Source organism: Bos javanicus, chromosome 20 (assembly GCF_032452875.1).
Source record: "Bos javanicus breed banteng chromosome 20, ARS-OSU_banteng_1.0, whole genome shotgun sequence".
NCBI lineage: Eukaryota > Metazoa > Chordata > Mammalia > Artiodactyla > Bovidae > Bos > Bos javanicus.
In genome coordinates, this window is record NC_083887.1 from 16,754,918 (window position 1) to 16,767,387 (window position 12,470).

The window sequence follows — 12,470 nt, forward strand, 5'->3', positions numbered from 1 at the left end:
CTCAGTGTGTATGCCCAGCAGTGGGATTGCTGGATCATAAGGTAGTTCTATTTCCAGTTTTTTAAGGAATCTCCACACTGTTCTCCATAGTGGCTGTACTAGTTTGCATTCCCACCAACAGTGTAAGAGGGTTCCCTTTTCTCCACACCCTCTTCAGCATTTATTGCTTGTAGACTTTTGGATAGCAGCCATTCTGACTGGCGTGAAATGGTACCTCACAGTTAAAAATAGTCTTAAACACAGGTTATTAGACTGGCAATTTTTAATTCAAGAATCTATATATTATTAATGATCCCCTGAATCAAGACAAATTAGAAGTGGTCAAACAAGAGATGGCAAGAGTGAATGTTGACATTCTAGGAATCAGCAAACTCAAATGGACTGGAATGGGTGAATTTAACTCAGATGACCATTATATCTACTATTGTGGACAAGGAATCCCTCAGAAGAAATGGAGTAGCCATCATGGTCAACAAAAGAGTCCGAAATGCAGTACTTGGATGCAATCTCAAAAACAACAGAATGATCTCTGTTCGTTTCCAAGGCAAACCATTCGATATCACAGTAATCCAAGTCTATGCCCCAACCAGTAACGCTGAAGAAGCTGAAGTTGAACGGTTCTATGAAGACCTATAAGACCTTTTAGAACTAACACCCAAAACAGATGTCCTTTTCATTATAGGGGACTGGAATGCAAAAGTAGGAAGTCAATAAATTTACCTGGAGTAACAGGCAAATTTGGCCTTGGAATACGGAATGAAGCAGGGCAAAGACTAATAGAGTTTTGCACTAGTCATAACAAACACCCTCTTCCAACAACACAAGAGAAGACTCTATACATGGACATCACCAGATGGCCAACACCGAAATCAGATTGATTATATTCTTTGCAGCCAAAGATGGAGAAGCTCTATACAGTCAGCAAAAACAAGACCAGGAGCTGACTGTGGCTCAGACCATGAACTCCTTACTGCCAAATTCAGACTTAAATTGAAGAAAGTAGGGAAAACCACTAGACCATTCAGGTATGACCTAAGTCAAATCCCTTATGATTAGACAGTGGAAGTGAGAAATAGATTTAAGGGCCTAGATCTGATAGATAGAGTGCCTAATGAACTATGGAATGAGGTTTGTGACATTGTACAGGACACAGGGATCAAGACCATCCCCATGGAAAAGAAATGCAAAAAAGCAAAATGGCTGACTGGGGAGGCCATACAAATAGCTGTGAGAAGAAGAGAAGCGAAAAGCAAAGGAGAAAAGGAAAGATATAAACATCTGAATGCAGAGTTCCAAAGAATAGCAAGAAGAGATAAGAAAGCCTTCTTCAACGATCAGTGCAAAGAAATAGAAGAAAACAACAGAATGGGAAAGACTAGAGATCTCTTCAAGAAAATCAGAGATTCCAAAGGAACATTTCATGCAAAGATGGGCTCAATGAAGGACAGAAATGGTATGGACCTAACAGAAGCAGAAAATACTAAGAAGAGATGGCAAGAATACACAGAAGAACTGTACAAAAAAGATCTTCACGACCCAGATAATCATGATGGTGTGATCACTGACCTAGAGCCAGACATCCTGGAATGTGAAGTCAAGTGGGCCTTAGAAAGCATCACTATGAACAAAGCTAGTGGAGGTGGTGGAATTCCAGTTGAGCTATTCCAAATCCAGAAAGAGGATGCTGTGAAAGTGCTGCACTCAACATGCCAGCAAATTTGGAAAACTCAGCAGTGGCCATAGGACTGGAAAAGGTCAGTTTTCATTCCAATCCCAAAGAAAGGCAATGCCAAAGAATGCTCAAACTACCACACAATTGCACTCATCTCACACGCTAGTAAAGTAATGCTCAAAACTCTCCAAGCCAGGCTTCAGCAATATGTAAACCATGAACTTCCTGATGTTCAAGCTGGTTTTAGAAAAGGCAGAGGAACCAGAGATCAAATTGCCAATATCTGCTGGATCATGGAAAAAGCAAGAGAGTTCCACAAAAACATCTACTTCTGCTTTATTGACTGTGCCAAAGCCTTTGACTGTGTGGATCACAATCAACTGTGGAAAATTCTGAAAGAGATGGGAATACCAGACCACCTGACTGCCTCATGAGAAATCTGTATGCAGGTCAGGAAGCAACAGTTAGAACTGGACATGGAACAATAGACTTGTTCCAAATAGGAAAAGGAGTACGTCAAGGCTGTATATTGTCACCCTGTTTATTTAACTTATATGCAGAGTACATCATGAGAAATGCTGGACTGGAAGAAACACGAGCTGGAATCAAGATTGACGGGAGAAATATCAATAACCTCAGATATGCTGATGACACCACCCTTATGGCAGAAAGTGAAGAGGAACGAAAAAGCCTCTTGATGAAGGTGAAAGTGGAGAGTGAAAACATTGGCTTAAAGCTCAACATTCAGAAAAGGAAGATCATGGCATCCGGTCCCATCACTGCATGGCAAATAGATGGGGAAACAGTGGAAACAGTGTCAGACTTTATTTTTCTGGGCTCCAAAATCACTACAGATGGTGACTGCAGCCATGAAATTAAAAGACGCTTACTCCTTGGAAGGAAAGTTATGACCAACCTAGATAGCATATTCAAAAGCAGAGATGTTACTTTGCCAACAAAGGTTCATCTAGTCAAGGCTATGGTTTTTCCTGTGGTCGTGTATGGATGTGAGAGTTAGACTGTGAAGAAGGCTAAACGCTGAAGAATTGATGCTTTTGAACTGTGGTGTTGGAGAAGACTCTTGAGAGTCCCTTGGACTGCAAGGAGATCCAACCAGTCCATTCTGAAGGAGATCAGCCCTGGGATTTCTTTGCAAGGAATGATGCTAAAGCTGAAACTCCAGTACTTTGGCCACCTCATGTGAAGAGTTGACTCATTGGAAAAGACTCTGATGCTGGGAGGGATTGGGGGCAAGAGGAGAAGGGGACGACAGAGGATGAGATGGCTGGATGGCATCACTGACTCGATGGACGTGAGTTTGAGTGAACTCATGGAGTTGGTGATGGACAGGGAGGCCTGGCGTGCTGCAATTCATGGGGTTGCAAAGAGTCGGACACGACTGAGTGACTGTCTGATCAAATCTGATCTGAACACTTGTACTGGCTGAGTATATGATAGGCAATGTTTTAAGTGGCCTATACATATAAGGTTATGCAATCCTTACCTCAACCCTAGGAAGTAGGTAAAGTTTTTATCCTTATTTGACAGATCAAAATTGAGGATTAGAGATTAACTTGCTCACCTCACCCAGCTGTGAGGTAGCAGAGACAATATTCTAATTGTAACAGTTTTGCTTAAGTCATCTGCTAAGTTATACTACATCAAGAATATAACTTAAATAGTAAGAGAAAATATTCCTCTTAGGACATATCCTAAAAACTTGCCTCATTTTTAAATAAATTTCACAATCTCATTCTGTATGATGAACAAGCTGTCTTTCAACTATTACTTTACTAATAATATTGCAGAAAAGCAGGAGGAAAAATCCATTTAAATTTTTTCTGGTAGGTGTTTAAATGTAAGAAAAATTCTAAGTTTTTCATCAGTTAGAATTTATAGATTATACTTTAACACAAGAATTTCAGATAATGGTAATTACAGATTATTAAAATCATTTAGTATAACAGCTTTTACAATAAATATGAGAATTTAAGTCCAGAATGTACTCAAGAATGTGTAAGTAGCAGAGCTGGGTGTACAAAACCAAGACACAGGTCAAGGAGAAAATAACATTCCACATGCAGTTATTATTTACTAAACTTAGGCTCATGGAAAAGCTTACAGTCAAGAAGAGAAAGATAAATCACACACTGAAAAATCTACAAAGGCAACAGCAAAATGACAAGGCAACTTTCTCTCAAATTCCTATCACTCCCACATTGCCAATCAGTTATTTCTCAAACAGAATTAAGTTCCAAGTATCCTTTCCTTGTATCGCTACTTTCAGAAAAGAAACTATCACTGAGGCAAAAGATGAAGTTGAAATTCTATAAGACAGATGGAAGTTCCTCAACATAATCAGTTTGGTAAGAGCGTAAATGCAATAAAAATTCACAACAACATTTTAGCGAACAACAGGAAAAATGTTACTTGGCTTGTAAGCTTTAGGGCTAGAATACTTTGAAATTAGAAGTGAGGTTGATAGACACATGGTGGGAAACAAGCCTCAAGTATCTGGGGTCAAGACAAGTCACACACAGATTATTACTCTTATGTCACAGCAAAAGCTTCTCAGGAACAAGGGCCTATACTCCCACCCTTTATCCCCTACTCTAAAAAAGAAACCAAAGAACCTATGAAATTAAAACCAAAGAGTTCTGCTGTATTTTCATTCTATATTTGCCCACTTCCTAGCTTACAATACTATGATTTTGGATTTAAGTTTCCATTGTGATTTCAAACATAAAATGTCAAATAAGAGAGTGTGCTGAAGAATGTAATGGGTTAGATAAAAAATCTTTCTGGGAAAAATCAGAATTAACCAAAGAACATTTTATTTCAAGCCTTGTTAAAAGCCTTTCTGCAAGAAATCCCTCAGAAGTCTACGATGACACTTTAACTGAATCATTCTTAAATAGCAACAAGATAGAATTCATTTAAGAATGAATACTGAGGGGCCTCCCGGGTGGCTTGGTTGGGGGAGTCAGTCTGCCAATTCAGGAGAGCCGGGAAGATCTTTGCAGGTATAATTAAGATGGAGTCATCAGGATAGGCCCCATCCCTGGTGGTTCAGAGGGTAAAGAATCTGCCTGCAATGGGGGACACCCAGGTTCGATCCCTGCATCAGGAAGCTTGAGAAGGAACTGGCAACCCACTCCAGTATTCTTGCCTGGGAAATCCCACGGACAGAGGACTCTGGCAGAATACAGTCCGTGGGGTTGCAAGAGTTTGACATGACTGAGTGAGTAACACACACTTAACCCATTATGACTGGTGTCCTTATAAGAAGAGAAGACAGAGATATAAGGAGAAGGTCATGTGACAACTGAGGCAAAGACTGGAGTGACGCATATTTAAGCGAAGGAAGTCAGAAATTGCTGCTAACTACCAGAAGCTAAGAAAAAGGCATGGAACAGATTTTCCTCTAGAGTCCTCAGAGACAGGGTAGCCCTACCGACACCTTGATTTCCGACTTCTAGTTTCTAGAACTCTGTGAGAGAGATAATCACTATAAATACTATAGATTAGTTCCTGTTGTTATAAACCACTCAGATTGCGGTACTTTGTTATGCTAGCCCTAGGAAACAAATATCATTCTTAATGATATCATCATTTTCTCATCGCTTTACAATTTAACACTTCAGTAATTTGGCATATGAACCTCTCCAATTTACAGATACTAAAGGTTTTAAATAACACCATTATCCCCACCCTCAACAGATAATTCTCACAATAGTCCCTCTGTTCTTGTTCACTTCTCTGCAGTATTTAACACTGTATTAATCTAATTCACCCTGCTAGGATTGCCAGATTTAGCAAATGAAATACTATGTTTTATCGGCAACCCTAACCCTACCAAACAGTTAAGACTCAGCTCCCATCTCAACTCCCTCTCTCTGAAAAATGTTCTCTACAAAATGCTGGGTTGGAAGATCACTTCTATACTCCCAGAGGAACATAAAGCAAACAGATAGCAACGTCTAATAGTAGAAAGTGTTCATGAAAATCACCTGGGGAACTTTTTAAAAAGAAATCCTAACATCTTACGTCGTACTCAAATTTACAAAAAGTTCACCAGGTAATCGGAGACACCTCTAATCTAAAACTATGTAACACAGTAAATATGGGCTAACTGTTTACCAGCTTCCAACCCCAAAAGAATGACTGCTCAAGAGCAGAAACTGTGGTTTCCCTATCACGTGTGCCTAGAAGAATGCACTGAAGATCAACACCAGGGGGTGGCAGACAATGCTGCTGGGCCAGATCCAAACAACTGCATGATTCTGTTGGATACATGTAGTCTATGCCTGCTTCAATCGACAACAACAGAAATAAACACTTGAGACAAAAACGCTATGGCCCACAAAACCTAAAACATGTACTATACAAAAGTTTGCTGACACCTGAATCACACGGTCAGGTGAAGCTGAAATTGAATGGCTCTATGAAGACCTACAAGACCTTCTAGAACTAACACCCAAAAAGAGTCCTTTCCATTATAGGGGCTGCTACTGCTGCTAAGTCACTTCAGTCGTATCCAACTCTGTGCGACCCCATAGACAGAAGCCCATCAGGCTACCCCATCCCTGGGATTCTCCAGACAAGAACAGTGGAGTGAGTTGCCATTTCCTTCTCCAATGCATGAAAGTGAAAAGTGAAAGTGAAGTCACTCAGTCATGTCCGAATCTTAGCAACCCCATGGACTGCAGCCTACCAGGCTCCTCCGTCCATGGGGATTTTCCAAGCAAGAGTACTGGAGTGGGGTGCCATTGCCTTCTCCATCATTATAGGGGACTGAAATGCAAAAGTAGGAAGTCAAGAAATACCTGGAGTAACAGGCAATTTGGCCTCTGAGTATAGAATGAAGCAGGGCAAAGGCTAATAAAGTTTTGCCAAGAGAACACACTGGTCATAGCAAACACCCTCTTCCAACAACACAAGAGAAGACTCTATACGTGGACATCACCAGAAGGTCAACACCAAAATCAGGCTGATTATATTCTTTGCAGCGGAAGACAGAGAACCTCTACACAGTCAGCAAAAACAAGACCGGGAGCTGACTGTGGCTCAGATCATGAACTCCTTATTGCCAAATTCAGACTTAAATTGAAGAAAGTAGGGAAAACCACTAGACCATTCAGGTATGACCTAAATCAAATCACTTATATGATGGAAGTGACAAATAGACTGAAGGGATTAGATCTAACAGACAGGGTGCCTGAAGAACTATGGACAGAGATTCATGACATTCTACAGGAGGCAGTGATAAAGACCATCCCCAAGAAAAAGACAAAATGGTTGTCTGAGGAGGCCTTATACATAGCTGTGAAAAGAAGAGAAGTGAAAGGCAAAGGAGAAAAGGAAATATATACCCATTTGAAAGCAGAGTTCCAAAGAATAGCAAAGAAAGATAAGAATGCCTTCCTCAGTGATCAGTGAAAAGAAATCGAGGAAAACAATAGAATGGGAAAGACTAGAGATCTCTTCAAGAAAATCAGAGATACCAAGGGAACTTTTCATGCAAAGATGGGCACAATAAAGGACAGAAATGGTATGAACCTAACAGAAGCAGAAGATATTAAGAAGAGGTAGCAAGAATACACAGATCAACTATACAAAAAAGATCTTCATGATCCAGATAATCACAATGGTGTGATCACTCACCTAGAGCCAGACATTCTGGAATGCAAAGTCAAGTGGCTCTTAGGAAGCAGCATCACTAAGAACAAAGCTAGTGGAAGTGATGGAATTCCAGTTGAGCTATTTCAAATCATATAAGATGATGCTGTGAAAGTGCTGCACTCAATATGTCAGCAAATTCGGAAAACTCAGCAGTGCCACAGGACTGGAAAAGGTCAGTTTTCATTCCAATACCAATGAAAGACAATGACAAAGTATGCTCAAACTACCGCACTCATCTCACATGCTAACAAATTAATGCTCAATATTCTCCAAGCCAGGCTTCAACAGTACATAAACTCTGAACTTCTAGATGTTCAAGCTGGATTTAGAAAAAGCAGAGGAACCAGAGATCAAATTGCCAACATCCACTGGATCATCAAAAAAGCAAGAGAGTTCCAGAAAAACATCTATTTCTGCTTTATTGACTACACCAATACCTTTGACTCTGTGGATCACAACAAACTGTGTAAAATTCTGAAAGAGATGGGAATACCAGACCACCTGACCTGCCTCTTGAGAAACCTATATGCAGGTCAAGAAGCAACAGTTAGAACTGGACATGGAACAATAGACTGGTTCCAAATCCAGAAAGGAGTACGTCAAGGCTATATATTGTCACTCTGCTTATTTAACTTCTATGCAGAGTACATTCATGGGCTGGATGAAGCACAAACTGGAATCAAGATTGCTAGGAGAAATATCAATAACCTCAGATATGCAGATGATACCACCCTTATGGCAGAAAGTGAAGATGAACTAAAAAGCCTCTTGATGAAAGTGAAAGAGGACAGTGAAAAAGTTGGCTTACAGCTCAACATTCAGAAAACGAAGATCATGGCATCTGGTCCCATCACTTCATGGGAAATAGATGGGGAAACAGTGTCAGACTTTATTTTTGGGCTCCAAAATCACTGCAGATGGTGATTGCAAACATGAAATAAAAAGACGCTTGCTCCATGGAAGGAAAGTTATGACCAATCTAGACATCATATTAAAAAGCAGAGATATTACTTTGACAACAAAGGTTCATCTAGTCAAGGCTATGGTTTTTCCAGTAGTCGTGTATGGATGTGAGAGTTGGACTGTGAAGAAAGCTGAGCGCTGAAGAATTGATGCTTTTGAACTGTGGTGTTGGAGAAGACTCTTGAGAGTCCCTGGGACTGCAAGGAGATCCAACCAGTTCATCCTAAAGGAGATCAGTCCTGGGTATTCATTGGAAGGACTGATGCTGAAGCTGAAACTCCAATACTCTGGCCACCTGATGAGAAGAACTGACTCATTGGGAAAGACCCTGCTGCTGGGGAAGATTTAAGGCTGGAGGAGAAGGGGACGGCAGAGGATGAGATGGCTGGATGGCATCACCGACTCGATGGACCCAAGTCTGAGTAAGCTCCAGGAGTTAGTGATGGACAGGGAGGCCTGGCATGCTGCAGTCCATGGGGTCACAAAGAGTCGGACATGACTGAGTGACTGAACTGGACTGACCCACATGGTGAAACTGAATAATCAGCAGTGATACTAAATGCAGCCATTTGAAAATCAAATTAACATGCATATTAACAGATATCTGCAGCGTTGTACGAGCATATAAGTGTATAATAAATGTCTGAAGAACAGAACATTAAACAGTGTGATGCTCGAATATGTTCCAATGGTTGGTTAATATGAAAGAAGACTTTACTATCTATACAAACTAATACCCACTTAGTTTCCCGAAATATACTATGGATTGCTGCTTTGATTACTGTGGTTAATGCATTTCTAACAACGAACCTTTTTGGGAAAGCACATTTTCATTTCACTGGGAGGAAATTAAATAGCTTTTAGGATCTAAAGCCAGGACTTTCACACACAAAAAATGCTACTTGGCTATGTTATAATAACACTTCACCTAATCAGCTCTCATATCTGACTTAAAACATAGCTAAGAAATTAGAAACAAAAAATAGATGCTTTTAACAAGAACACCTTCTCAGAAAGTTCCATACAAAGGAAGTGTATATGAACCACATATATACATGTAAAGATATATTAACATATATTTAAAATATTTATATCTAAGTATATACATTTGATACAATTTATATCTTTAATATGTAGATGTATAGATAACTCGAGCCTGTTCTTAATTATACAAACTATATACAATATATAGAGATATAGTGATTCCATAAAGATATAATGCATAAAAATAAACTCATAGCCTATCAAGTTTTTTTTTTTAAATGGGGATATAACTGACATATTACACTATATCAGCTTCAGGTATACAATGCAATGATGCAACACTGGTTCTTTGTTATACACAATTCATACGAGCTTGGTACTCTAAATTCAATAGACAATCCAAATTAAAAGTGCCAAATTATAGTGGGATACTGTGTCCCAAAAGCAGGTGAACAAACTGGACAGGTGAGAAGTATCAGACGTCACCACCCTTTGGGTAATTTATAAGTTTTTAAACCCTTATTATACAAGGTGAAGTCTTAGGATAGGGGCGGGGAAGACTTTGGGGACTCATCAGCAGACACTTTGTTAGAAATGTGAAATGTGCATTTTAACAACATCTTCAGGTGACTTATATGCACAATCAGATTTCTGATCTCTAGTCCAGAAGTATTAACACCAATTTAATACTGCTAAAAGAAAATACTCTGTCCAGAATTACTCTTCCCTTTCTTGTCAATCATCCAAACCCAATTGAAGGTCCAATCTCACAAAATACAGATGGAAAACTTACAACAATATTCATTAGAAAGATGACAGTACCTTCAGCACTTGAACTTGACCATCTGTAGTAATTTCCTTTAGTAGTTCACAAAAGGACTGACATAGACCTACTGCATAGGTCTGAAATGCAATGAAAAGTCAAATTATACATATGAATATATCTGCAATATCAAAAAAGGCATAATATTGAATTTGGGACTCAATCTATTTGAATATTAGATACTAGAGCTCTCAGTATATAAAATTTCAATTAAAACTCTGTAGGAAAAGTTTAAGAAATAAAAATACAGTTTACTCCTATTCTGATTTTTGTAGCAATATAAGGATATATTTATATGTAGAGCATATTTTGTGTTAAATAATGTAATTCATGGAACTGCATCACCTTTGCAGTGGGCAGTGCTTATGATGATCCCCCCAATCAAAGTAATAAGTCAATCTTTTATACTTTGAAAAAGCTTCAAAATAAGATTTCTGATTTCAAAGAGGAAACAATCAAATAATAACTATATAAATTCTAACAATGCAAAAGCTACAACATACCTGTAAAAATTCAGTTGATGATAAAAAGATATAACCATTGATGATCTTAAAGCAGGTTCTGACACTTTCTGAACTTAGTTCTGCCAAAATAGTAATAATAAAGAACAAATTAATTAATTGTTCCAAATCAGTTTAAATGAAGCAATTCATTTAAAGCTAAGCTACATGCCCTTCTTTATAAATCTTTTCTGAATGCTATTCTGACTGCTAGTACATCAATATCTATCTAAAAACTGGCATTAACCTGTAACTTAAAGCTTTCCATATACCTCCCATTACTTAAAACAACTTAGAAAATACTAAGCTCCCTTTTCTTTCCTTTCAGAAAATAACTACATAATCCAACCTTTCATTTCAAATTAAATTTCTAGTACCAGCATGACAAACTGCATGCAACTGAATCATTTTATCATCAAATTCTGACATCTGCTTAAATGGGTTCATTCAGTAAGCATTTACTGAGTGTCTACTGTGCTGGCATTGAACATGTAACCCTACTTAAAAGAGTGCCTGTTATACTTTGAAAATTATAATTCCCAACTCTTGGGCTTTGTTATTCAAATCCACTCCCCCATGAAAAACCTACACATAGAAAATGTTCTTAAAAGTATTATTACCAGAATAGTATAGGAAAATAATATTGCTTTTAGGTATTCCTTTCAAAGTGCAAAGCAAAAAACCATTTTGTTAAAATTGAGTATGATCAAATGTATATGCAGTGCTATTTTACATGTCTTATCACAAACAATAATGATAGAACAAAATATAGATTATATGTATTAATTATACAAATCAAAACATGATTCCAAAATATCATCTATATCTAAAACTTTTCATTTTGTATTGCTACTATTTTAGAAATCATATGCACTTCCAACAGGACAGACTAAAAAATGTTTCCTGGCAAAAGTGTAGGCTCTGGGTTCTTATCTAACTCATATCCTAGCAAAGTGAGAAGATATTCTATTTAGATGAGAATGACCCATAAAAGACGGTTGCTCCTTGGAAGAAAAGCTATGACCAACCTAGAGAACATATTAAAAAGCAGAGATGTATCTTTGCCAACAAAGATCCATCTAGTCAAAGCTACGGTTTTTCCAGTACTCATGTATATATTTTAAGAGTTGGACTATAAAGAAAGCTGAACGCCAAAGAATTGATGCTTTTGAACTGTGGTGTTGGAGAAGACGCTTGAGAGTCCCTTGGACTGCAAGGAGATCCAACCAGTCAATCTTAAAGGAAATCAGTCCTGAATATACATTGGAAGGACTGATGCTAAAGCTGAAACTACAATACTTGGTTTGTCTGTTAAGAACTGACTCATTGGGAAAGATCCTGATGCTGGGAAAGATTGAAGGCAGGAGAAGAAGGGGACAACAGAGGATGAGATGGTTGGATGGCATCACTGACTCCTTGGACATGAGTTTAAGCAAGCTCTGGGAGTCGGTGATAGACTGGGAAGCCTAGTGTGCTACAGTCCATGGGGTCGCAAAGAGTTGGACATGACAAAGCAACTGAACTGAACCCACCCGTATATTTTCACCAGTAGATGAAAAACATAACCCAAATTCAAAACGTTTCAAAGGAATTATTTTGTATATTCTAGGATTTAACATATCAGTTAAACTGAGAATGTAGAGGGGACAGAGACTAACCAACTCGTTACCATGCTAATCAAAGACAGAAATAACAAAGGCTGTCACCTAAATATACGAAAGCGTTAGTATCTCAGTCGTGGGCTCTTGGCAAGCCCATGGACTATAGCCTGCCAGGCTCCTCAGTCCATGGGCAAGAACACTGGAGTGGTTTGCCAATGCCTTTTCCAGGGATCTACGGGCCCAGT

The 12,470-nt window shown here is 38.7% G+C and overlaps 1 protein-coding gene across 4 annotated transcripts in view; it reads right to left on the reverse strand.

The window, feature by feature from the left end:
* IPO11 (importin 11) overlaps positions 1–12,470 on the reverse strand; it is a 202,837-nt gene that overhangs the window by 80,675 nt on the left and 109,692 nt on the right. For all 4 annotated transcript variants that reach the window (XM_061393442.1, XM_061393443.1, XM_061393444.1 and 1 more), the window contains exons 23-24: positions 10,628–10,707; positions 10,124–10,204 (exon numbers count right to left, since the gene is read on the reverse strand). In XM_061393442.1, coding sequence (XP_061249426.1) covers positions 10,124–10,204; positions 10,628–10,707 — 161 coding nt within the window. The remainder of the gene's footprint in view (positions 1–10,123; positions 10,205–10,627; positions 10,708–12,470) is intronic.